Source organism: Molothrus aeneus, chromosome 23, assembly GCF_037042795.1.
Source record: "Molothrus aeneus isolate 106 chromosome 23, BPBGC_Maene_1.0, whole genome shotgun sequence".
NCBI classification, from domain to species: domain Eukaryota; kingdom Metazoa; phylum Chordata; class Aves; order Passeriformes; family Icteridae; genus Molothrus; species Molothrus aeneus.
In genome coordinates this window covers 1,536,068-1,559,756 of record NC_089668.1, presented here as the reverse complement: position 1 = coordinate 1,559,756, position 23,689 = coordinate 1,536,068, and the positions used below count along the sequence as shown (strand labels likewise).

General features: G+C 52.9%; 1 protein-coding gene across 4 annotated transcripts in view; it reads left to right on the top strand.

Moving 5' to 3' along the window:
- The window catches only part of LOC136566045 (microtubule-actin cross-linking factor 1-like), a 141,660-nt gene that overhangs the window by 107,920 nt on the left and 10,051 nt on the right, over positions 1–23,689 (top strand). For 2 of the 4 annotated variants that reach the window (XM_066564992.1, XM_066564994.1), the window contains exons 49-83: positions 865–1,026; positions 1,154–1,324; positions 2,367–2,533; positions 3,472–3,631; positions 4,044–4,370; positions 5,084–5,168; positions 6,101–6,342; positions 6,421–6,627; positions 7,503–7,622; positions 8,694–8,801; positions 9,127–9,345; positions 9,912–10,115; positions 12,054–12,285; positions 13,086–13,312; positions 14,577–14,699; positions 14,787–14,888; positions 15,220–15,321; positions 15,423–15,596; positions 15,692–15,847; positions 15,992–16,189; positions 16,529–16,657; positions 16,958–17,131; positions 18,228–18,383; positions 18,504–18,710; positions 18,823–18,942; positions 19,137–19,306; positions 19,423–19,582; positions 19,950–20,144; positions 20,756–20,884; positions 20,965–21,108; positions 21,211–21,399; positions 21,709–21,826; positions 22,297–22,460; positions 22,798–22,812; positions 23,502–23,664. In XM_066564992.1, the coding sequence (XP_066421089.1) occupies positions 865–1,026; positions 1,154–1,324; positions 2,367–2,533; positions 3,472–3,631; positions 4,044–4,370; positions 5,084–5,168; positions 6,101–6,342; positions 6,421–6,627; positions 7,503–7,622; positions 8,694–8,801; positions 9,127–9,345; positions 9,912–10,115; positions 12,054–12,285; positions 13,086–13,312; positions 14,577–14,699; positions 14,787–14,888; positions 15,220–15,321; positions 15,423–15,596; positions 15,692–15,847; positions 15,992–16,189; positions 16,529–16,657; positions 16,958–17,131; positions 18,228–18,383; positions 18,504–18,710; positions 18,823–18,942; positions 19,137–19,306; positions 19,423–19,582; positions 19,950–20,144; positions 20,756–20,884; positions 20,965–21,108; positions 21,211–21,399; positions 21,709–21,826; positions 22,297–22,460; positions 22,798–22,812; positions 23,502–23,664 (5,719 nt within the window). The remainder of the gene's footprint in view (positions 1–864; positions 1,027–1,153; positions 1,325–2,366; positions 2,534–3,471; positions 3,632–4,043; positions 4,371–5,083; positions 5,169–6,100; positions 6,343–6,420; positions 6,628–7,502; positions 7,623–8,693; positions 8,802–9,126; positions 9,346–9,911; positions 10,116–12,053; positions 12,286–13,085; positions 13,313–14,576; positions 14,700–14,786; positions 14,889–15,219; positions 15,322–15,422; positions 15,597–15,691; positions 15,848–15,991; positions 16,190–16,528; positions 16,658–16,957; positions 17,132–18,227; positions 18,384–18,503; positions 18,711–18,822; positions 18,943–19,136; positions 19,307–19,422; positions 19,583–19,949; positions 20,145–20,755; positions 20,885–20,964; positions 21,109–21,210; positions 21,400–21,708; positions 21,827–22,296; positions 22,461–22,797; positions 22,813–23,501; positions 23,665–23,689) is intronic. The other 2 variants (XM_066564996.1, XM_066564993.1) reach the window with 1 other exon arrangement.

The window sequence follows — 23,689 nt, the reverse complement described above, 5'->3', positions numbered from 1 at the left end:
TGTGGGGTGACCTGTGCTCTGCATGGGCTCCTGGGCCAGGGCAGCAGAGCCAGCCAGCAATCTGCTCCCTAGTTTTGGGGAGTTTGCTGTGGGGCACAGGGCAGGCTTGTCCCTTGGGACTGGTGGGGAAGGACTGCACGGGCAGCACGCGTGGTTCCAGCAGATCCCCAGCTCTGATAAAGAACATTTCTCTCCTCCAGAGGAACAGGATTCTCCCTCCTGCCTCTCCTGACAATGGGGAGCTTCATTCGCTCTCCTCCCCCTTCCCTATCAAATCTTTTTTCGGTTTAGAAAGCTTTTCCCCACAGGATTCCCAGGCAGGACCGTGCCAAATCCGTGGTGAACGACTCGCACATTAATTGCCTATTGCCTTTGTCTTTCGAAATGCAGCGAGCTCCTCGCTGCCTGTAATTTCGTGGTTAACAAAACTCATATGATGTCAGGTCTCTGTTCTCAATAGCTTCACTGTGAGAATTGCTTGGGGTTTTTCCCCAGGAGCATTATTTCCCAATCTGATGGCGAGTTGGAGACGATGCTCTCATTTCTTCCTCAGTTTTCTCCTTTTACCTCACTCCAGTGCTTTTCCCAGGAAAAATGGGATTTACCCATTTAAAACCAGAGGTGGATGTGGATAGACACTGAGTTGTGCTCCAAACCAGCAGATTCCTGTGACATCTGTGTCACTAGGTCAAGGCAAGGGAGGAGTTTAGACAAACTTGCACAATTCCAGTAAAATCAGTGCAAGTGGCTCTGCATCTTCCCTAGAGAGGAAAGCCTGTTGTATCCATGGAAAGACTGAGTGGCTGGAAGAGCAGCTCACAGCTTATAAATCACCTTTTCTCTCCCACCTTTTCCACCCCACAGCAATTCCAGAAGGAGCAAGTGGATCCCCTCCAGCTAAAGCTGCAGCAAGTCAATGGAGTTGGTCAGGGACTCATCCAAAGCGCCGGGAAAAACTGTGATGTCCAAGGGCTGGAGCATGACATGGAAGAAATCAACACCCGCTGGAACACCCTCAACAAGAAGGTGGGAGCATGGGGAGGAGCTGCTCCTGGCTTTTCTGGGGTCTGGGGGAAGGAGGGGATCCCAGGCAGGGAGCTGAGGCTCTGGTGCCAGTGCCTGACACTGCAGTGGGGTTGTTTTTGGGGTGCAGGTGGCCCAGCGAGTGGCCCAGCTGCAGGAGGCCCTGTTGCACTGCGGGAAGTTCCAGGATGCCCTGGAGCCACTGCTGAGCTGGCTGGCAGACACCGAGGAGCTCATCTCCAACCAGAAACCTCCCTCTGCTGAGTACAAGGTGGTGAAAGCCCAGATCCAAGAGCAGAAGGTGAGTGAGCACTGGGAAGGGAGCTCAGGACAACCGGACAAGATTTTGGGGGTCCAGCTGGGATGTCCATACTTCTCTCCTGGTGGATCTCAGTTCCTCACAGCCCAGTGCAAAGAGCAGTTTGCCCACACTCAAGAATCTCCATCACCTAAATCACCGCGTCCCTTCGTTGTCCCGCTGCCTCTTGAAGTTGGTTTTGCTGGTTGGCCGTGTTTTTCCAGCCCTGAGTTTTGCTTTGTGCTGATAATTCTGCTGTGTCAGGAGCGAGCTGGTGGTGGTGCAGGGCCTGGTTTGGGTGTTTGGACAAAGGGAACGTTACAAAGTGTGAGAGCAGCCCCAAGGTGTGCCGGTGTTTGCTGAGATAACAGCCCGGGGTCGGCGCCTGCCCTCCGAGTGGGAGGAGGGGAGGTCAAGTGTGGTCATGGGGAAATATTTTAGAAATGAATTCTTACCCAGGCTTGTGGAGGTTGCAAGAGGAAATGTGCTTCAAGTGGAAGTTAAAAACTTGATAAGTTGGAGGGGGTTGGTGGGAAAGACTCGGAAAACTCTTCTGGCACAGAAGTGGTTTGGATCTTGAGTAGTGTAAGAGAGGGAAGGGGGAAGGAAGGGGAAATAAAAGGGGAAAGTGAAAAGGGAAAATGGAATGGAATAGAATAGAATAGAATAGAATAGAATAGAATAGAATAGAATAGAATAGAATAGAAGAAATGAAATGAAATGAAATGAAATGAAATGAAATGAAATGAAATGAAATGAAAGTTGGATGGGACGTACAATGATCACCCTGTCCAGCTGCCTGACCACTTCAGGGCTGCCCAAATCAAAGCATGTGATTATTATAATGTAATATAACAATATAATATAACTCTATAATTTTTTGAGCTGGTTTTGAAGGCGGAGCCGTGCCCCTGGGCTGGGCCTGGTCTCAGCCCTGTGCTGGCAGCAGTTCTGAGCCACAATTAGAGATGTGACCCCTCCAAGGGCTGGATTTGGTTCTGCTGCCCCAATCTGGTAACTTCCCCCTTCCTTTGCCTGCCCCAAGCTGCTCCAGCGCCTCCTGGACGATCGCAAAGCCACGGTGGAGATGATCCAGGCCGAGGGCGACCGGATCGCGCAGTCGGCCGAGCCCGCGGACCGGGACAAGATCGTGGGGCAGCTGGAGAGCCTGGCCCGGCGCTGGGCAGGGCTGCTGGGCAGGGCAGCTGCCAGGTGAGGGGCACTGGGAGCAGCTCATCCCGTGGGTCCCCGTGCCCTGGAGCATGGGGTGACAGCGTTGGGGAAGCTGGCGGAGGTTTCGGTGCAGGTACATCCTGGAAACAGCTGGAAAACACGAGGAATCAAAGGCTGGCCGGGAATGCTGGTGCTGATAGCAGTGGTTTACAATGGCAGGGAAGAGCTGAGATTAAATAATTTCCCTGCAGGGGAGGGATGTTATTTTTATTCCTGTAAGCTTTAACAAGGAATTGTTGTTAAAGCAACATCCTGTTGACACCTTTATGCTGCCAGAATTTTGTTTATGAGTTACTTATTTCTACCTAAGCTGATGTTTGAGGTTATGAAGTCACTTCTGAGGCCAGATTGGTCCTTTCTCCATGTTTTTAATCATTGCCAGCAAGCTGGACTGTCCATCCTGGATTGTCTTTAACCAGAAGCTCTGAAAGACCAAGAGCCTGGTGGAGGGATCTCCAAGACAGTGATAGGGGTGGACCAAATGGAACTAAATGATCTTCAAGGTCCTTTCCGTCTCAAACTGTTTCATGAAGAGCTGCACAATGGGGAAGCCCTCCTGCTACCTTCACAGAGCAATAAACTAAAGGCACAGCTGCAGGAAAAGCTTATTTTGCAGTTCCTCCACACTGGTTTTTATCTTTGCCATTGTAGATTGCCTGACAATTGTGTCTCACCTTGCTCTGAACAGAGCTGCTTCCTCCAAATACCTGAAGCTGCTTCCCATGCCTGGCTCCAACTGGGAGCTGCTCCTTAGGGTTTTCACTGACTCAAAGAATCACAGACTGGTTTTGGTTGGAGGGGACCTGAAAAACCATCTTGTTCCAACCCCCTGCTGCGAGCAGGGACACCTTCCCCAGGTCGCTCCAACCTGGCCTTGAACAATTATTTCCTTCTAATTTTATGATTACTTTTTATAGGCAGAAGCAGCTGGAGGATATCTTGGTGCTGGCAAAGCAGTTCCACGAAACCACGGAGCCCGTGTCTGACTGGCTGTCGGTGACAGAGAAGAAATTGGCCAACTCTGAGCCCATTGGCACCCAGACTGCCAAAATCCAGCAGCAGATCAGCCGCCACAAGGTAGGACCCGTGCAGGAGCAGGATGGAGGTGGTTGGAGTCAGTTCCCGCTCCAGTGGTGTTGTTTCCACCACAACCAGAGAGGGTTTTGGCACAAACAAGGAGTGGAGGAGTTATCCAGGCTGTTTTATGTACAGAGAAGGCTGCAAGCCCTGACCCACCAGCGTGGGTAAACATTAAACCGGTGTCCTTGCACCTCCCAGCAGATTTGGATAGAAAAAACCATCCCCATTCATGTGTTTCTTTTTAATTTCTCCTCAGTTTACCCATTCAGGGGTGGCTTTTATGTCTCCTCCATTTTTCAGTTACGTTCATTGTTGCGTTCCCCCTTTTAAGTTGCGTTTATTTCATTCTCCTCATTCTCCGCTCATGTTTTTTTTTCCCCTGTTGTCCATTCTACCCTCCACCATTCAGGCTCTCGAGGAGGACATAGAGAGCCACTCCACCGACGTGTCTCGGGCGCTGGGGGTCGGGCAGTCTCTGTCCTCCCTGAGCTGTGCTGCTGAGCAGAGGCTGCTGGCAGAGAAATTAGAGGCTCTGCAGAGCCGCTACGGCGAGGTCCGGGAGCGGTGCGGCCGCAAGGCAGCACTGCTGGACCAGGCTCTGGCCAACGCCAGGATTTTTGGGGAGGAGGAGGTGGAAGTGCTCAACTGGCTGGCTGAGGTGGAGGACAAGCTGGGCTCAGTGTCCGTAAAGGATTTCAAACGGGACGTCCTGCAGAAGCAGCATGCCGACCAGCTGGTATTTCCCCTTTATTTTTGGTTTTTTGTTTGTTGTTTTTTTCTTCTTCCATGTTTGTGTTGTTTGTTTTGTTGCATTTTAGCTGGTTTTGTTTATGTTTCTGGGGCCTGGTTTTAATTTTGCGAAGCTCCTTCTGCTGCTGGGTCTGTCTGAGGTTTGGAGAGGAGTGTAAAGAGATTTCATGTGTTATAAACAACAATTGTGGCCCCCAGCCCCCCTCCAAAAAAAAATGAGTTTCTCAAGGCGGGAGAACTTCAGATGGTTTGTTTGATTTGTGAACAGTGTCTGAGCCAGTTTGGCCACCCTGTGCCTTCAGAAAGCTGGATGCTGTTTCCAAAACCGAGAGCTGGAAAAGTCTGGTGGGTTTTTGGAGCTGGGCTGGCCACTGAGGAAGCCTCTGCATCCGCTCCCTGGGGCTGTGCAGCCTCTTTTCAAGAGTGAGGTTCTGTCTAATACAAGGGCGAGTCCTTTGGTGACACAGATCCAATGGGTTGGGTTGGGTTGGGTTGGGTTGGGTTTGCTCTGGGATTTGGGCCTTTGAGTCCCAAAAACCCCAATAATTCCCATAGCAGAATGACTGGACAATTTTCAGACGGGTTGTCCAGCCTGCCTGTGCTCAGTAGGGAAGTTCATGTTCCCCACAGCATCTCTGGCTGGCAGGACACAGGAACCTGCCTGCAGCAGAGTAACCCAAATTTGCCTTTTTTCTTCAGGCTCTGAATGATGAAATTGTGAACAGGAAGAAGAATGTGGACCAAGCCATTAGAAATGGACAAGCTCTCCTGAAGCAAACCACAGGTAACACAGAGGAGATCTGGGAAATGTGGGGGGTCTGGGAATCCATCCTCCACATGCCTTTCCTTGGGAAGTCCATGCTCTGTTGGGTGGAGGCTTTTCTCCCTCAGGTCTTCATTTCCTTTTGGAAACTCCCAGAGTAGCTGGTTTGCATCCAGGTTTGGATGCTAAGCCACAAGCACCCCAGCTTAAGATTTGCTTGGTCCCAAAATCCCAACCTCCCAGCTTGGGGAGTGGGTGATTCCCACTGCTGCTGTGGGGATGCTCAGTGCTGAGGGAGGCTTTTCTCACTGCAGCCAGCTGCTAAATCACATGGAAAAGAGGTTAAAAATACCCCCAGCCCTCTCCTGATACTGCTTTCCCAGACTGAGCAGTTGTGGCTGTTGCCACGTGGGTGTGAGTTTGTGTTTATGAGTGGGAAGAGAGGTCGGGGCGCTGCGTTTCCTTCAGATGTGGTCTGCTCAGAGCAGATGTACAGCCCTGTGTCCTTGTGGGAGCTGTGGAGCAGGAAGAGTGATTACAAAGGATTTGGCAGGCAGCTCTGTGTCCTCTTGGAAACAGCAGCGAGGGGTGAACTGACCCTTTTGGAGCTGTGACGCGTTGATGAGAACTGAGTTGGGTTGGGGTTGGAGAACCAGCTTGGGTTTGGGGTGGCTTGTGACAAAACCAGGCTTTGCATCCCATCCCATCCCATCCCATCCCATCCCATCCCATCCCATCCCATCCCATCCCATCCCATCCCATCCCAGGCATGAGGTGGATGTTGTGCTGGTGGAAGATGTCAACTCTTACTAAAACCAGGCTGAAGCCGCATTAATACAAAGAAAAGTGAGGCTGAAATTAAAAGGAGGAGAAACAGAGCAAGTGGCTCCTGAAGCCTCCTGGGGTGACTCCTGAAGGCCCCGGAGCCCAGCATCATTTTCCCCCTGCTGCAGGGGAGGAGGTGCTGCTGATCCAGGAGAAGCTGGATGGAATCAAGACCCGCTACTCCGACATCACCGCCGCCAGCTCCAAGGCCCTGCGCACGCTGGAGCAGGCCCGGCAGCTGGCCACCAAATTCCAGTCCACCCACGAGGAGCTCACTGGGTGGATGAGCAAGGTGGAGGAGGAGCTGGCCTCCAGTGGGGCACAATCCCCTGCTGGAGAGCAGATCCCCCAGTTCCAGCAGCGACAAAAGGTGGGAGAGGAGCAGGGGTGGTTTGTTCTCTGCTTTGGGAGGCTGGGGAGGACACACATCCATGGGTGCCTTCCACAGGAGCTGAAGAAGGAGGTGATGGAGCACAGGCTCGTGCTGGACACGGTGAATGAGGTGAGCAGGGCTCTGCTGGAGCTGGTTCCCTGGAGAGCCCGGGAGGGGCTGGACAAGCTGGTGTCGGACACCAACGAGCGCTACAAGCTGGTCAGTGACACCATCAGGCAGAGGGTGGAGGAGATCGATGCTGCTATTCAGAGGTCTCAGCAGGTGAGTGAAGAACCCCTGCAGGGTTTGCTTGGGAGAGCAGGAGCCAGCAGCCAGGCCCTGCTCAACACCAGTGGCAGTGGGAGGGATGGCAGGCACAGGCAAAGGGCAAATCCCATCAGGAATGCCAAGGAATGGACCCCAGCAGCAGCTGTGGCAGCAGGGATGGTGGCTGACCCGTCCTGGTGTGTGTTTTTGGGATGGCTGACCCGTCCTGGTGTGTGTTTTTGGGGTGGCTGACCTGTCCTGGTGTGTGTTTTTGGGGTGGCTGACCTGTCCTGGTGTGTGTTTTTGGGATGGCTGACCTGTCCTGGTGTGTGTTTTTGGGGTGGCTGACCTGTCCTGGTGTGTGGTTTTGGGATGGGATAACTCTGGAGCTGCGCTGTGTTGTCGTGCCTGTGAGCTTCTGCCTGCAGGGGTGATGTGGATGGTGTGAAACTGGTGATGGGTGACTGTCAAAGCTGGCAAAACATCATCCCCCACTGGGAGAGCACAGGGATTTGTTCCAGGCCAACAGTCCTCCCCAAAAAGGCTTGTCCTGCATGGACTGGAGGCTGTGGAGTGCTGGGAATATCTGACCTCACTCCATTGGAGTCAGTTCTCCATGGAGGAGCCAAGGAAATGCTCCTGTTTATAGGCATGTCCCTTTCCCTGCAGGCAGGGAGGGTGTGGGGAGAGGTGGCTGCTCCAGCTTGCCCCAAAACCAACTGCAGGAGCCACAAAACCTGAGCCCCACGCCAGTGTCCCCTTCTCCCCACACTGGGGCGAGGAGTTTGTCCCTGCTGGGTCCCTCTGTCATTCCCACTGTCCCCAGCTCCCCGTGTGCCCCATCCCTGCTGCCCAGCACTGACCACTGCCCCTCCTGTCCCCTGTGCCAGTATGAGCAGGCAGCTGATGCAGAGCTGGCCTGGGTGGCTGAGACCAAGAGGAAGCTGATGGCTCTGGGTCCCATCCGCCTGGAGCAGGACCAGACAACGGCTCAGCTGCAGGTGCAGAAGGTCTGTGTGCACTCCCTGATGGCTGCTGGGGGTGGGCACCAAGGAGGGATGGTCCAGTTTGGGTCATGGGATGCATTTTGGGGGAGCAGCTTTACCCTGAGGTGTGCAGCGCTGAGCTCAGAGCAGCAGGAGAGATGCAGCACTTGTCCTTGAGATGTGAAAGGAACAAAAAAAAAAAAAAAAAACAAAGGAAAAAAGTGCTGTAAATCATCCAAGTGTTTGGCTACCAAAGGAAAAAGCTTCCTGTCTGTTCACAGGAGCCATTTAGGGCTTGATGGGTGCTTTGCTTTGGTCTCCCTTGGGAGAGCTGCTCCTATGGAAGCCTTTCCAAGCTCTGCCAGGGTCTCACCGGAGCTGGCAGCAGGCAGGGTTTAGAGAAATGTATATATTGATTAATGAGGGTGGTTTCCATTTGCTTTTTGCTCATTGTTCCCTGCAGTGAGGGACTCCACAGTTCCCTCCCAGCAGCCAGACGTGGAACAAAGAGGTGCTGGAGGGGTTGGGATTGTTGGTTTTTTTTCTATGTATCTTTGAGATGAGCTCATGCCTGAAAGAACGTGGACTTTAAATAAACCCTTTTCTTCCCTCTGCCTGGGCGATCAGAGCAGCACACAGGCTTATTGGATTTAAAATTAAAGAAAAAAAAAGGAAAATAAGACAGTGTTGTAAGAGAGGGGGGATTGAACCATCGAGCATTAAGTTAAATTGAGCTCAGCTTCCCACTGTTAATCTCGTGGACCTTGGGAATGGCAAAGTTATTGGTGGATGCAGCTCTGGAGAGCATCATTTTGTGGGATAACATTCACTAACAAATGGATGATGGAGCTTTTCCTCCACTGAGGACCTTGGGTGTGGATTATATCTAATTTTAAGAGCTGGTTTTGGGTTTTTGAAAGAGAGAAGCTGGTGTAGATGAGGAAAACAGGCAGGAATCTGCACTCTCAGCCAGACTTTCAGTTTGCCACAGGATGCTTGCTCTGAGTTTTGCAGGGTCTCTTTGGCAGGAGGGTGCTGTGGATGGGCTGGGGGGAGGCTGGGCTCAGCTCTGAGTTCTCCCCTTTCTCTTTTCAGGCATTTTCCATCGACATCATCCGGCACAAAGACTCCATGGACGAGCTCTTCAGCCAGCGCCACGAGATCTTTGGCACCTGTGGGGAGGAGCAAAAAGCTGTTCTCCAGGTGAGCCCCCTCTGCTATTGACTGCAACAGAGAGGTGAATCCTCAGCCCTTGCACGGGCTGGAGGAGTTTAAAATGACTCCATCTTCAGTAATTCCCACCAGTGTTAGCAGAAATCTCTTTACATTTATGACTCTCCTTTATTGCCTGTTTTTATTGCAAGGTTTGGGGATGGGGAGGGGGAGATTCCCGAGGCTGCTTGAATTGGAATTACAGCGTGGAAGGCCACCAAAGGCACCTCCTTCCTTTCCAGCTCTCAGCATGGAGCTGGCCCTTTTCCTGGGCCCTTTTGCATCCCTCCTCATTACTCCTCCCTATTTTTTTTAGGAGAAAACTGAGTCCCTGGTGCAGCAGTATGAGGCTGTGAGCCAGCTCAACTCGGAGCGTTACGCCCGCTTGGAGCGTGCCCAGGTCCTGGTGAACCAGTTCTGGGAGACCTACGAGGAGCTGAACCCATGGATTGAGGAGACCCAAGCCCTCATCTCCCAGCTGCCACCCCCAGCCATCGACCACGAGCAGCTCAAGCAGCAGCAGGATGACATGAGGGTAAGAGGTTGCAGAGCATGAGGGTAAGAGGATGCAGAGTTTGCGCCTCCTGTCCATCAACACAGGGCAAGAGCACCTTTTTCTTCTGAATTTTCCTCCATTTCCCCCCCCTTTTCTGTTCTTTTTGGGGGGTTTGCTTGTGTTATGCAAGAGTGCCACATGAAAATCCCTTGTTATGTTGGAACACTCCTTACCAAAACTCAGCTTGCTTCCAAGGAAACCTGGCTGCTTTTGGATCTCCTTCCTGCTCGTGGCAGGAAGAAAAAACACTTTGTGCTTTTTGGGTAGAGACTGCAAAGCAAAAAATTCCCAGTGGCGTCCTCCGTGGAGCTGTGGGGAGGGTCAGAGGCTGGGGAAGGACCCGTGCCAGGCACTGTGCCATAGCCATGTTGGGAAGAGCCGAGTGCCATGTGCTTGGCAGATGCTGGGGCATGAAATCCAGGGTGTGAGTTCCTCCCAGATACCATCCCTGCTCTTGGAGTGCTGTTTGGAATAAATAGGCAGTGGCTTGCAGCAGATTTCTAAACAAATGTGTTTTTTCCCCCCCCCCCCCCTCTATTCCCTAGCAACTGAGAGAGTCCATCGCCGAGCACAAACCTCACATCGACAAGCTGCTGAAAATTGGGCCCCAGCTCAAGGACCTCAACCCCGAGGAAGGGGAGATGGTGCAGGAAAAATACTCCAGGGCTGAAGCCTTGTATGCCAAAATCAAGGAGGAGGTTTGCCTGCGGGCCCTGGCGCTGGACGAGGCGTTCTCACAGTCCACCCAGGTACGCCAGGGTGCCAGGGAGGTGAATCTTCCTCCCACAGCCCCCTGGGAGAGCCACGTGCTCTGGAATGTGGTTTTATTCCCCCTGTAAAAGCCCTCTATAAGGGATAACATGGTCAGGCACCTCCAGGGTAGTTTCCTGTGGCTGTGGGAGCAGAGGAGAAGGCGTTTGAGGCTCCACACGGTAAATGGGGTCGTAAATTTTTATGACCTCAGTAATGATGCTGGTTCAAAGGGGCTGCTCTGGCATCCACCCAAGGTTGGAAGGGCCTCTTGAAAGAGCTTGAAGAGATAATTTTCAGTTGTGATAAGCTGTGAGTGCAGTGAGCAGCCATGGGATGCTTTGTATGGGAGAGGTAATGGATGTCTCTGGGGTCTGGGCATCTCCTGAGGAGGTGGGTGAGTGCAGGAGGAGAAATAGGCAAGGAAGGGCAGAGACTGGAGGTGGTAAAGTCCAGAAGGGGGGTGAAGTGCTCCTGCTGCTGAGGGTTGCTGACCCCCAGCTCTGTTTCATTTCACCCCGTGTTACCGTAGCGCAGTTGGTTTTTGTCACGTCCTGGGTGTTTATTTTCTTAATTCCTGTATTGTGTAGTCACTTCTCTTGGTTTGCACTTGTATTAACTCCGAGTTTTTCCCCCCCCCACATTCCCCTCCCCTCTCATCTCTCACTCCCATTGTGGAATGTGTTGTCTGTGTGTGTTGCTGCCTGTGCCCGTCCTCCCCACATGGTCCCATTTCATTCTTGTGTTGACTGCGCCCCACCATTGCAGATTTCGGAGGTAAGCGAGTCCCCCCTCCACAGATGTTCATTTACCCTCCCTGGCCTGATTCTATTTGACACCTAGACTTTCGTTTCTGGTCCATGCACAGCTCAGCAGAACTTGCTTCAAATTTAACGCCGGGGATGGGGCTGGAATCACATTTTTGGGATGGCTTTGGTTGCGTTGATGCCTGGTCTCAGCTTCTGCTGGGAATGCTTCCTGAAGGGCAGAGGTTTTGCTTCTGGAAGGGTTCACACTGCTCCAGCTGGATATGCTGGCTTGCTCCTGCTTGTTGGCTGAGCCAGTCTGTCCTGATCAACTTTGCACCAAGAGCCCCAGCCCTTCTCTGCTGGGGTTTGCTGGGCACCTGCACTGGTGTGTTCCCAGCAGGAACTGGGAGAGGGACAGGAGCAGCCCCAGTGCTGAGCTGTCCTTCCCACCAGCAGAGACAGTTTGGGATCTTTAAGGCCAAAGTTGACTTCTCTCTTAAAAAAAAAAAAAAATAAACCCTGCTAGACCCCCTCCCTCCCTCACTCCTGGCTTTCTGGTTCTGCTTTTGAGGCCGCAGCTCCATGGCAGCTCCTCCCCACCCGCATGCAGCTCCTGCTAATCCTAAAAAACTGGGAGGGGTTTCCACTGGCCTTGCACCATGTGGAGATTCCCATCAGCACCAAACACGGGCGCTTTTCCAGCAGCTTTTTTTTCGTCTGGCTATTCCCTCAACCAACACTGAGGTTTTGTGCCCAGCCACCAAAACAGAGACAGTGGCAAAAAAAAGCGAAAAATTTACAGGGCACTGCCGTGTTTGGGTAACAGGTGCTCCGTGAGTGTCTGTGGGCTCTGCTGGAGGAGGGCAGGTGTGATCAGGAGGCTGCAGGGGTGGCATTGCTGCTGCAGGGGTGGCGTTGCTGCTGCAGAGGTGGCGTTGCTGCTGCAGGGGTGGCATTGCTGCTGCAGGGGTGGCGTTGCTGCTGCAGGGGTGGCGTTGCTGCTGCAGAGGTGGCGTTGCTGCTGCAGAGGTGGCGTTGCTGCTGCAGAGGTGGCGTTGCTGCTGTCGCGGGCGTTTGTCCGTCCCCCCTCCGGGGCGGCGCGGCACTCGGGGCTGTCGCTCGTGCTGGTGGCTCTGCAGTGTCACTTTGTCCCCTCCCTCCTGCCCTAATGGCTTTGCTCTTCTGCAGTTCCACGACAAGATCGAGCCCATGCTGGAGACCCTGGAGAGCCTCTCCTCCCGCCTGCGGCTGCCGCCCCTGATCCCCGCCGAGGTCGACAAGATCCGCGAGTGCATCAGCGAGAACAAAAACTCCACGGTGGAGCTGGAGAAGCTGCAGCCCTCCTTCGAGGCCCTCAAACGCCGTGGGGAGGAGCTCATCGCCCGCTCCCAGGGAGCAGACAAGGACCTGGCAGCCAAAGGTAGCGCTGGGTGGATTTAAGTGTCTGATTTCTCCCCCAAACCATGGCTCCATCGCTGCTGGCGAGGCTTTGATGTCACAGGGGCGTGTTCTGGAGGTTCTTCTGGCTTTAGGAGGAAGGATGAGTCTTCTGGATGGATTTGGGAGGTTCTCCTAGACTTAGGACCAAGATTGGGTCCTCTGTATGGATTTAGGAGGTTCTCCTGGCTTTAGGACCAAGGATGAGTCGGATGGATGGATGGATGGATGGATGGATGGATGGATGGATGGATGGATGGATGGATGGATGGATGGATGGATGGATGTGCTTCCATCTGGAGCAGACAGGCTGGCATCAATCAGAAGAGAAAAGAAGCATTTGTGGCTTCTCAGCCCAGCTGGCCTCTTGTTGGTGGCCCCTGGGACAGGATTTGTTGCTGTCCCTTCAGCATCTAATGGAGGAGAGGGACATCCCCCAGCACAAAAAGCCCGTCAGCACGATTGGCACTAATTGGCACCTTCTTTGGCAGATCAACAGGCAGCTCATGCACTGAGTGAGCAGGGACTTCATGCTAGAGGTGGCCAGAACAGAGGTTTGTTGGAGGGAGAGTGCGTGGGCAAATTTGCCCTGAGCTTGCACATAAATAAAGGCTTTTCTGCAAGCTGGAGTTTCTCACGTCCCTCTGAGTTAATGCTCTGATAGCCCTGGCCATCTTTATTCCCCTCTGGATATTCTGTTGGCTGTTTCTGAGTGCTTTCAAAATGCTCTTGCATTGTCAAAAGGTTTCCTTCTTCACTGAACACTTTAATTTCCTTCCACAGTCATCCAGGACAAGTTGGATCAGATGGTTTTCTTCTGGGAAGACATCAAAGCTCGGACCGAGGAACGTGAGATGAAGTTCCTTGATGTCCTGGAGCTGGCAGAGAAGTTCTGGTACGACATGGCAGCGCTCCTGACAACCATCAAGGACACCCAGGACATTGTCCACGACCTGGAGAGCCCAGGCATTGACCCCTCCATCATCAAGCAGCAGGTGGAAGCAGCAGAGGTGAGGCCCATGGGGCAGTTCCTCAGTCTGGAGCTTGTCTGCCCTCAGCTTATCTGCTAAATTGGGAAGATCTTAGATCATGACTGTGGCCCAGAGGTAAATCAGTTTTGTGGGCAGTCAGGCAGATTATGAAGAGTTACTTCCATTGCAGTTTGGAGCTGCAGGGAAAGAAACAGAAGTGGATTTCACATATCCTTCACCTTAAATCACATTATCTGCTGCTGTTTTGGGAAGCACACGGAGCTCTGTGTGGTCAGAGCTCTGTGCCCACTTGCTTGCAGTGATGTGGAGGCTTGCAGGGCTCTGCTCCCAACCCAAGCCAGAGGCTGGCTGGCTTGGGAAGATTATATTTAGATTTTGGTCAGAGCAGAGATAAGTGCTTGGATTTGTCTGTTGCTGGTTGCTTCAAGTGGCAAAATCCACCTCAGGTGGGTTTGAGTTGACTCAGGCCTTGAGAGGCAGGGCTGTTTCTTTATGCTTTGCTAAGTTTAGCCTTGCTGCTCCCTTTTCATAACCATTCTAACTCTGCTTTGTACCTTTTGAACCTCAAAACCCTCACTCCTGTATTGACAAAACGCTCCTGTAAACACCCATCTCCTGTAAACAACATCTTCAGCCAGGACAGTTCAGGCTCACAGCTAAATACAGATGTTGTTATTTTAGTCCCAGAGGTGGGAGCAGAGCAGGGTGGTGGTGGTGGTGACAAAAGTGGCCACCTGCTCTCTGTTGTGGAAGGGGCTGACAGCTGCTCTGTGAGCCAGCAAGGGTTAGCAGAAAAAGAAGCTGATAAGGTTCACATTTACCCCTGAAAGGAATTCTACCAAGGTTGTTGACATGGAAACTGAGGAGAAAAAAAGATAAACGAAAGAAACCTGCAGTTGGTTGTTAGCTGAAAACAGTGGTGGAAACTGCTTTGTACCAATGAACCCTGTCTTGATCTGTTGTAACCAGTGAGTAAAGCATAAACTTTGAGGGAAGGTATAAAAGACAGCATGCTGTTACAATCAAGATTTGGGGATCTTGAAGCAGAGAGTGATGAGAGAAGCCTTCTGAAATTGCGTATATTTCAGAATTTATTATTTCCAGAATTGTTCTGTGTGACCATCTCAGCAGCAGCACTGTGTCACCTGCTCTTGGGGCTTGGAGTTGGGCTCCTGGCCAAGGTGCAGGGCACTGGAGCAGGAAGGACCCTCCTGCTCATGGAGCAGTTTTGGAAGAGGGTTTGATCAAAAAGAGTTTTCCTTCTGTGGCTGTGCCTCTGCAGACTATCAAGGAGGAGACAGACGGGTTGCACGAGGAGCTGGAGTTCATCCGCCTCCTGGGGACTGATCTCATCTTTGCCTGTGGTGAGACTGAGAAGCCAGAAGTGAAGAAGAGCATTGATGAGGTAGGGAGAGCTTCCCCTCCAGATAAAATCAGGTGGGAGCAAGTGGGAGCTCTGGTTGTGGAGCCTGACGGGTTTTGTGTTGCTCAGATGAACAACGCGTGGGAAAACCTAAACAAGACATGGAAGGAGAGGCTGGAGAAGCTGGAGGAAGCCATGCAGTCAGCTGTGCAGTACCAAGACACACTCCAAGTAAGAGGCAGGGCTGCTGGTGTGGAGTGGGTGGGCCTTGGGAGCACCAGTGTGAGCCCTCTCCATGGAGCTGTGCTGGGATTTGCACTGCCATAAAGCAGGAGACATCTCCTGGGTGAGAGCTCAGAGGGAGCCTGAGCTCAGCCTGAGGAGGAGCAGATATTTGACTGCATTGCTCTTCCCAAAGCTTGGTTCAGGATGAGGGAAGGCAGGAGGGAGCTGGACAGAGCTGCCCTGACAGAGGAGTGTCATGGCTGTTTCATCTTCATCCCCTGACCAGCTGCAGGGGGGACACTTGGCCATTCCCTCACATTGTCCTTGCTCCTTCCAGGCCATGTTTGACTGGCTGGACAACGCTGTGATCAAACTGTGCAACATGTCCCCTGTGGGCACCGACCTGAGCACGGTCAAGGAGCAGATGAACGAGATGAAGGTACCTGGGAGGGGAGGGAGAGGTTCCTGTGGTGCTGCTTTGCCTCACAGAGCTCCAGTGATTCACTCTGCCTCTGGTTTTTGTCCTGCTTGTCTTGGCAGGAGTTTAAAATGGAGGTTTACCAGCAGCAGATTGAGATGGAAAAGCTTAATCACCAAGGTGAACTGATGCTAAAAAAGGCTACGGATGAGACAGACAGAGACATCATCAAGGAACCACTGACAGAGCTCAAGCATCTCTGGGAGAACTTGGGCGAGAAAATTGCTCACAGACAGGTAGAGTGAACACCTGGGGCTGCCACAGGATGAAACTGGCTCTGGTGCTCCCCAACCCTTTAAAACTCCCCTTTTCCATCCCTGTCCTTGCCCAGCACAAGCTGGAAGCCGCCCTGCTGGCACTGGGCCAGTTCCAGCACGCCCTGGCAGAGCTGATGGCCTGGCTGACCCACACTGAGGAGCTGCTGGATGCCCAGAAACCCATCAATGGGGACCCAAAAGTCATCGAGGTGGAACTTGCAAAGCACCACGTGAGTATTTTCCCACTCCAGATACGTTTTTAGCCCATATCCACGGCAGCGCTCAATTTCTCATGAAGGATTTGAGCTGTTTTGATCCCTGGGAGCAAGCAGGACGTCCAGGAGAGGTGTCCAACCTTAACCCACCTCGTGCAGGTGCTGAAGAACGACGTCCTGGCCCACCAAGCAACTGTGGAGACAGTGAACAAAGCAGGGAATGAGCTGCTGGAGTCGAGTGCAGGGGACGATGCCAGCAGCCTGCGGAACCGCCTGGAGAAGCTGAACTCCTGCTGGGAATCAGTGCTGCAGAAAACAGAGGAGAGGGAGCAGCAGCTGCAGTCCACCCTCCAGCAGGTCAGCAAGAGGCACTGGGAATACCCCCCTGTGCTGTGGGCGCCACTTCCCCCTTTGTTTTAGGGAGAAATAAAAGGGGGGAAAGGGTTGGGACAACACTGGGACTTTTTTGTGGAAGTTTTTCTGTAACTGCTGTGGTTCAGTGCCTGCCCAGAAGTGCACTGGGGACCAGGCACACCTGTGGCTTGTGGACACACCAGTTTCACCCTCCTGAGCACGCTGGCACGTCCAGCTCTGCCTCTTTATCTGCTTTCAAAGCAAACACAGCGTTACCCCTGGCGCTTGATCAATGGTGGCTGATGTCATCTGATCCGGGGCCGGTTCTCTGTTCCCCAACAGGCTCAGGGTTTCCATGGTGAGATTGAAGACTTCCTCCTGTGGCTAACGAGGATGGAGAGCCAATTGTCAGCCTCAAAACCCACGGGAGGTCTGCCAGAAACTGCCCGGGAACAGCTCAATGCCCACATGGTAATTTCTCAGGAGAGATTTTTTTTTTTTTTTTTTTCTCTTTAAAGCTTTTAATTCAGCAAGTGTCTGTCACATATCAGCATCAAAACTTCTCCTTTCTGTATGTGATGGGGAGAACAGGCTGCTCTGGTCTCCTCTTAGAGATCATTTTGCATTTGATGCCTGGAACAACCTCAGCTCAAAGTGTCGCTCTGCTGTCACTTCCCAGCCTCGTGTTCCCATCACCTGCAGCCTTGCAGCACGACATGTTCCCTCCCTGAGCTTTTCTCTGCCTAACCCTTGGCTGGTGGCTCTTTGCAGGAGCTGTACAGCCAGCTCAAAGCCAAGGAGGATGTCTACAGCCAGCTGCTGGCCAAGGGGAGGCTGATGCTGCTCAACCGCGACGACTCCGGCTCCAGCTCGAAGACAGAGCAGAGCGTGGCCCTGCTGGAGCAGAAATGGTGCCTGGTCAGCACCAAGATGGAGGAGAGAAAGGTAACATTGAGGGGAAAATGCATCCAGCCTTGCCCCATGGTCTGACTGTGACGGTGTTCACAGGGTCTGAGGATGAGGGAAGAGATGAGGATCTGACTCCATGTTTCAGAAGGCTTGGTTTATTATTTTATGATATATATTACATTAAAACTATACTAAAAGAATAGAAGAAAGGATTTCATCAGAAGGCTGGCTAAGAATAGAATAGGAAAGAATGATAACAAAGGCTTGTGGCTCAGACTCTGTCCGAGCCAGTTGGGCTGTGATTGGCCATTAATTAGGAACAACCACATGAGACCAATCCCAGATGCACCTGTTGCATTCCACAGCAGCAGATAACCATTGTTTGCATTTTGTTCCTGAAGCCTCTCAGCTTCTCAGGAGGAAAAATCCTAAGGAAAGGATTTTTCATAAAAGTTGTCTGTGATGGTCTGACAGCAGCTGCTCCCTGTTTTCCCACACAAAGTTGGAATTTGGGGTTTTTTAATCCATCTCCCTTGGTTGTAAAGGTTGGTTCTGTTTCTCAGGTGGTGCTGAGTGTCAAGCTGTTGGCGTGGGGTTTTTTATGTAGTCATCAGAATTGGTTAAATCACACAGAAGATGAGGGTGAAATGGTGTTTTGGGTTAATTCAGGGAGGTGGGAAGAAGCCTCCTGCAGCTCTCAAAGACAGGCTTTGTTGGTCCAGCCAAACCCTCCTCCGAGCTGACTCCATCGTCAGCTTTTGGCTGGGGATGAGATAAAACAAGGGCCGTGGTGGCCTGGGCCCAGAATAAATCTGCAGCTGCTGCCATCAGAACCTCATCCCCCATCCAGCCAGCCCTGTCCCCACGGAGATCCCTTTCCCAGGAAGCTGAGGGTGACGCAGCTGCTCGTGTGCTGAGGAAGGGCTCCTCTTTCAGGGACCATTCTTGTTTGGAGAGAAAGCCTTGCCTTTCAGTGCAGCCCCCTCCCTTGGCACAGCAGTGGCGTTTCTGGGCTGGGGTGATGAGGTTCCTGTTGCAGGGACACAAAGGCTGCCTCTGTGTGCACATCAGAGCTCTCACCCCTCTGTGTTGTGTTTTTTCCTCTCTTTCTCCCCCTTCCCCGCTGCCACAGGCGAAGCTGGAGGAGGCATTGGCCCTGGCCACAGACTTCCAGAACTCCCTCCAGGATTTCATCAACTGGCTGACCCTGGCTGAGCAGAGCCTGAACATTGCACCGCCCCCCAGCCTCATCCTGGCCGCGGTGCTGGCCCAGATCGACGAGCACAAGGTACCCCAAGGGCTCCATCCCTGAGATGGAGGGAGCCAGGGTGGCTCCTCACCTCTCCTCTGGCCCCTGGAGGTCACACCCATCCCCTCTGACACGTGGGACACCCTTTGGTGTTGGCAGGTGTTCGCCAACGAGGTGAACGCGCACCGGGATCGCATCATCGAGCTGGACCAGACTGGGAACCAGCTGAAGTTCCTCAGCCAGAAGCAGGACGTGGTGCTGATCAAGAACCTGCTGGTCAGCGTCCAGTCCCGCTGGGAGAAGGTGGTGCAGCGCTCAGTGGAGCGGGGACGGGCTCTTGATGATGCCAGGAAGAGAGCCAAGCAGGTGAGGGGCATGGGAAAGGTGTGGCAGACCCCAAGGAAGGGCCAGCAGGACCATAAAGGGCCTGGGGACACCACCAGTGTGACGTTTCAGGCTTGCTTGCGTTGCCTTGCAGTTCCACGAAGCCTGGAAGAAGCTGATTGATTGGCTGGAGGATGCAGAGAATCACCTGGACTCAGAGCTGGAGATCTCCAATGATCCTGACAAAATCAAGCTGCAGCTCTCCAAACACAAGGTGAAGCTCTGCCAAAGCCAGGCTGGTGCTGGATGGGGTGGAAGGGGCTCTGTTGGGAGGATGAGCATGGTAACATCTCCTCTGGCAGGACAGGAGAAAAGCCTGTCCATGCCTCCCATTGCCATGGAAATCTGGGAATCCTCACAGGATTTCCAGGCTTTCTGAAGCAGTTCTGTCTTCTCTCCATTTCCCAGGAGTTCCAGAAGACGCTGGGTGGGAAGCAGCCTGTGTATGACACCACCATCAGGACAGGCAGAGCCCTCAAAGAAAAAGCCTTGCTTCCAGATGACACTCAAAAACTGGACAATTTGCTGGGAGAAGTCCGGGATAAGTGGGACACAGTGTGTGGAAAATCCGTGGAAAGGTGAGCCCAGCCCCAAGCTGCACCAGCAGTGCCACAGGGAGGGTGTGGTGTCCCTGGGGTGTGACAGAAAGAGGTGAGTTTGCTCATGATGTTCACTGGGAATGTTTGTTTTCCAGGCAGCACAAGCTGGAGGAGGCCCTCCTGTTCTCTGGGCAGTTCATGGATGCTCTGCAGGCTCTGGTGGACTGGCTCTACAAGGTGGAACCCCAGTTAGCTGAGGACCAGCCTGTCCACGGGGACCTGGATCTGGTCATGAACCTGATGGACGCTCACAAGGTGAGAGCAGCTTTCCCCAGCTCTTCTCCAAGTCCTGACTGGGGCAAAAAGATGCCCCAAAAGATGCCCAGAATGAAACAAACTTGGATGTTGGAAGTGGATGACTCCTGAGAGCTCTGGCTTTCATTTAGGCAGTGATTATAGAAATGTCTTCAACAAAAACTGAAAAATAATGAGAATTGATTCGTCCTCCCCAAGAGCCAAAGAGCAGACGCAGAGCTGATGCTTTGCTGCTTGCCCTGCTTTCCGGCAGTGGATAAAAAGAGGAAAAAAACAGCAAAAAAAACGGGGAGAACTTTCACATTAGTGGAAAGGTGACAGCAGTGGAGCTGCCTGACCTTGCTCAGCTTCTGCTGTGTCCACGCAGGTGTTCCAGAAGGAGCTGGGGAAGCGCACGGGGACGGTGCAGGTGCTGAAGCGCTCGGGCCGGGAGCTCATCGACAACAGCCGGGACGACACCACCTGGGTGAAGGTGCAGCTGCAGGAGCTGAGCAACCGCTGGGACACGGTGTGCAAGCTGTCTGTGTCCAAACAAACCCGCCTGGAGCAGGCCCTCAAGCAGGTGAGGAGAAAAACCACGGCTGGGAACTCTCGGGGTGCTTTGCCGGGCTCCAGGGGAAGAAGAGGTTTTGTCCTCTCCAGGCAGGACACGGCAGCCCTGCAGTGGCTCCTGTGAAGCAGTGGCGTGGTATCAGGCTGTTCCTGGTTGTTTTTTCCCAAAAAATGAGCAGATAAAGGCTGGTTTGAAAAAGGGAGGATGGAAAGATCTCACTGATGCGCACAGCAGTGATCAGACAGGCCAGGCCGGTGTTTGCCGCTGTCCAGAGAGACTCGATTGGAGCTAAAAAAAATGAAAAAAAACCACCAACCAAAAAGGTCAAAGGCTCTTAAGCAGCTTTTACTTCAAGTAGGCAATTTACAGAATAAACTACCCAGGTGCCAAATTGCTCAGGATACAGCACTTGTGCTGTTTTTAAAAACATTTCCTTCTTCAGAGCAGCTGATGCTGAGGGGAGGGAGGTGCCAGAGTACCCGGCAGCCCCAAACAGGGCTTTTTCCCCCTTTTTTAGTATTTTTAAAGCCCTTTTCAGCCCTCCAGCTGCCAGGAGTGAATGCAGCAGCCTGTTTGGGGAGGAGGAGGGCTGAGCAAAGCCTGTGCTGTTGTTGCTGCAGGCTGAGGAGTTCAGGACAGCCGTGCACATGCTGCTGGAGTGGCTCTCAGAAGCAGAGCAGTCCCTGCGCTTTCGGGGAGCGCTGCCCGACGACGCCGAGGCCCTGCAGGCCCTCATCGATGCCCACAAGGTAAAGGGGAGCTCCAAAACACAATCCAGGGCAAGTTTAGAGGCGGGAGCATCAGTAAATAATTCCTTTGTGGCTTGCAGGAGTTCATGAAGAAAGTGGAGGAAAAGAGGGTGGACGTGAACGCGGCGGTGGGGATGGGCGAGGTCATCCTGGGCGCCTGCCACCCCGACTGCATCACCACCATCAAGCACTGGATCACCATCATCCGAGCCAGGTTTGAGGAGGTGAGTCCTGCAGGGCTAGTTCCAGGCTGGCGGTGGTTCCAGGGAGTCCTGGGTCCTGCTCCAGGTTTCCTACACTGAGTGGTCACCCCGTGTTTCCAACAGGTTCTCACATGGGCAAAGCAGCACCAGCAGAGGCTGGAGTCAGCACTTTCCGAGCTGGTGGCCAATGCAGAGCTTCTGGAGGAGCTCCTGGCTTGGATCCAGTGGGCTGAGACCACCCTGATCCAGCGAGACCAGGACCCCATCCCCCAGAATATTGATCAGGTCAAAGCGCTCATCTCTGAGCACCAGGTGAGCCCCAAGCTGAGCTCAGGAGAGGGGCAGGGGAGGGAGGCTTCCCCTGGCTCCCTGGGTGAGGGAGGCACTGCCTTCTCCTGGAATTCCCTATTCCCAACTGGAGCAAAACCAGCCCAGGGATGATCTCCAGCCCTGGCAAACCCAAGCCAGCCCTGAGCAGCAGTTTAGCCACAGTCCCCAATCACTGGTGCTTGATGCTCACCTCCCTCTACAGGCCTGGCATGTCCCAGTGAGGGCTGGAAAGCAAAAAAAGGCTGAAATTACAAAGGGATTTTTTTTTTTATCCTTTCTGTGTTTTGACAGTCCTTTATGGAGGAGATGACACGGAAACAGCCGGACGTGGACCGGGTGACGAAAACCTACAAAAGAAAAGCGACTGAGCCTCCCCACGGGCCCTTCATCGACAAATCCCGCAGCAACAGTGAGTCTGCTTTGGGTCCTAGGATGGCAGGAAATGAAATTCCTAGGGAGATAATTAGCTTTGATTATCAATTAACGAGGCATCCTGCGCTAACAGCCACCAGGAAGGCGCTGAGCCTCGTCAGGAGGGGAGAATCCAGGTGACATCTTCCAAAGCAGCCGTGCTGGGGGTGCTGTTCCTGTTCCTGGGGTGCTTGGGCCAGCACTGCTCCCCTCTCCCTCTCTCTCTCTCTCTGAGATGAAGTTTTGGGGTCTTTTTATGTGGTTTCTCGAAGCCAGAGTCCAGTGTGAATTCCTGAGTGCTGGGGGATGTGGGTGTAGAGCTGTCTGTCACCCCGTCCTCCTACCTGGGGACAGCAGCCAGCAAGGCTGTGGGAGGTTTTCCCTTCCAAAAAACCAAAACACATTTCACTGCTGCTCTTCAGACGCCACGAACAGCACCTCAAACAACTCCTCTCCCTTTTTTTCCAGGGAAATGCTTGGGGCAGGCTGCTCCCCCCAGCATGCCCATTATCTCCCAGTCAGAAACGAAGAATCCCAGGATAAACCAGCTCTCAGCACGCTGGCAGCAGGTCTGGCTGCTGGCCCTGGAGAGGCAGAGGAAGCTCAACGATGCCCTGGACAGGCTGGAGGAGGTAACAGCCCCTGGCTGCTCTGGGCAGGGTGGGAGCTGGGAGTTCATCCCCAGAGAGGTGCAAGAAGCATTTTAAAGCAGTGTTGCCCCAGCTCTTACAGGCAGTTCCTGCTGCCTTTTCAGAAATCAAATATTCCTAAAATATTAAGGCTAAAAAAACCCTTTGGTGATTAAGTAATTAACTGCACATTAACCAGCTTTATGCCCCTGTATTTGGTATCTGTAGAGTTAATGACAGCCAGGTCCTGCTTTCCTCCTAGTAATTAGTTTAACAATTACTGTCTCTATTTTATCCAACCATCTAATGTCATTTTTGTTTTTATTTATGCTTAACAAAGCAGCTATGCCCAGAAGTGAGTGGTTTTTTTGTTTTCTGTTGCTTTTGCTGTAGGTCAGTTCAGTTCCTTCGTATCCATGTTTTTTCTTCGTTGCTTTTCACCCCAAGAATGTTTAGAGAGAGACAAAAAAAAAAAAAACCCTTAAAATTGTTGTGTTACCTTGGTGTGAGCTGCTTGAGCTGATGGGGTCCTTTTGGGGTGGGGAGATAAGAAGGGTGTTTGAATTGGAGGGTGTTAGGCTGGGACTTGTAAAGTTGGAAGATGAGCAAGAAATCCCTTCTTGGCTGCTCAGAGGGAAAGGGAGAGGGGAGATCTGTGCCCAGATTGATGCTGGCAGTGGGAATTCCTCCCTGGCAAGTCGCTGGGGTGAGGAAGGCTGAGCAGACGGGGTGTGTGTGTGTGTCTGTTGCTGATCCTCCCTGCCTGTGTGTCCCCACAGCAGCGTGGGCAGCGCTGCATCCCCAGCTCCTGGGATGCACAATCCACCTGCTGGCTGTTGGCTCCGCTGTGTCTCCTGTGCTGGGAATTCAGTTTGGGCAAAGCCCTCGCTGGGAATTGTCTGGAAAAATCCAGATAAAGCTTCCCAGGAGGGCAGGCAGGGAGCGGTGGCGCCGGGAGCTCACCCAGGGGCGTTTTGGGGTGGATCTGTGAGTGCTGCTCCTTCGGGATTTCCCCCAGTGACTCCCCCTGGGTTTTCCTTCCAGTTGAAGGAGTTTGCAAACTTCGACTTTGACGTGTGGAGGAAGAAGTACATGCGCTGGATGAACCACAAGAAGTCCCGGGTGATGGATTTCTTCCGGCGCATCGACAAGGACCAGGACGGGAAAATCACCCGGCAGGAATTCATCGACGGCATCCTGGCTTCCAGTGAGTCCCTGGGAAACAGCCTTGC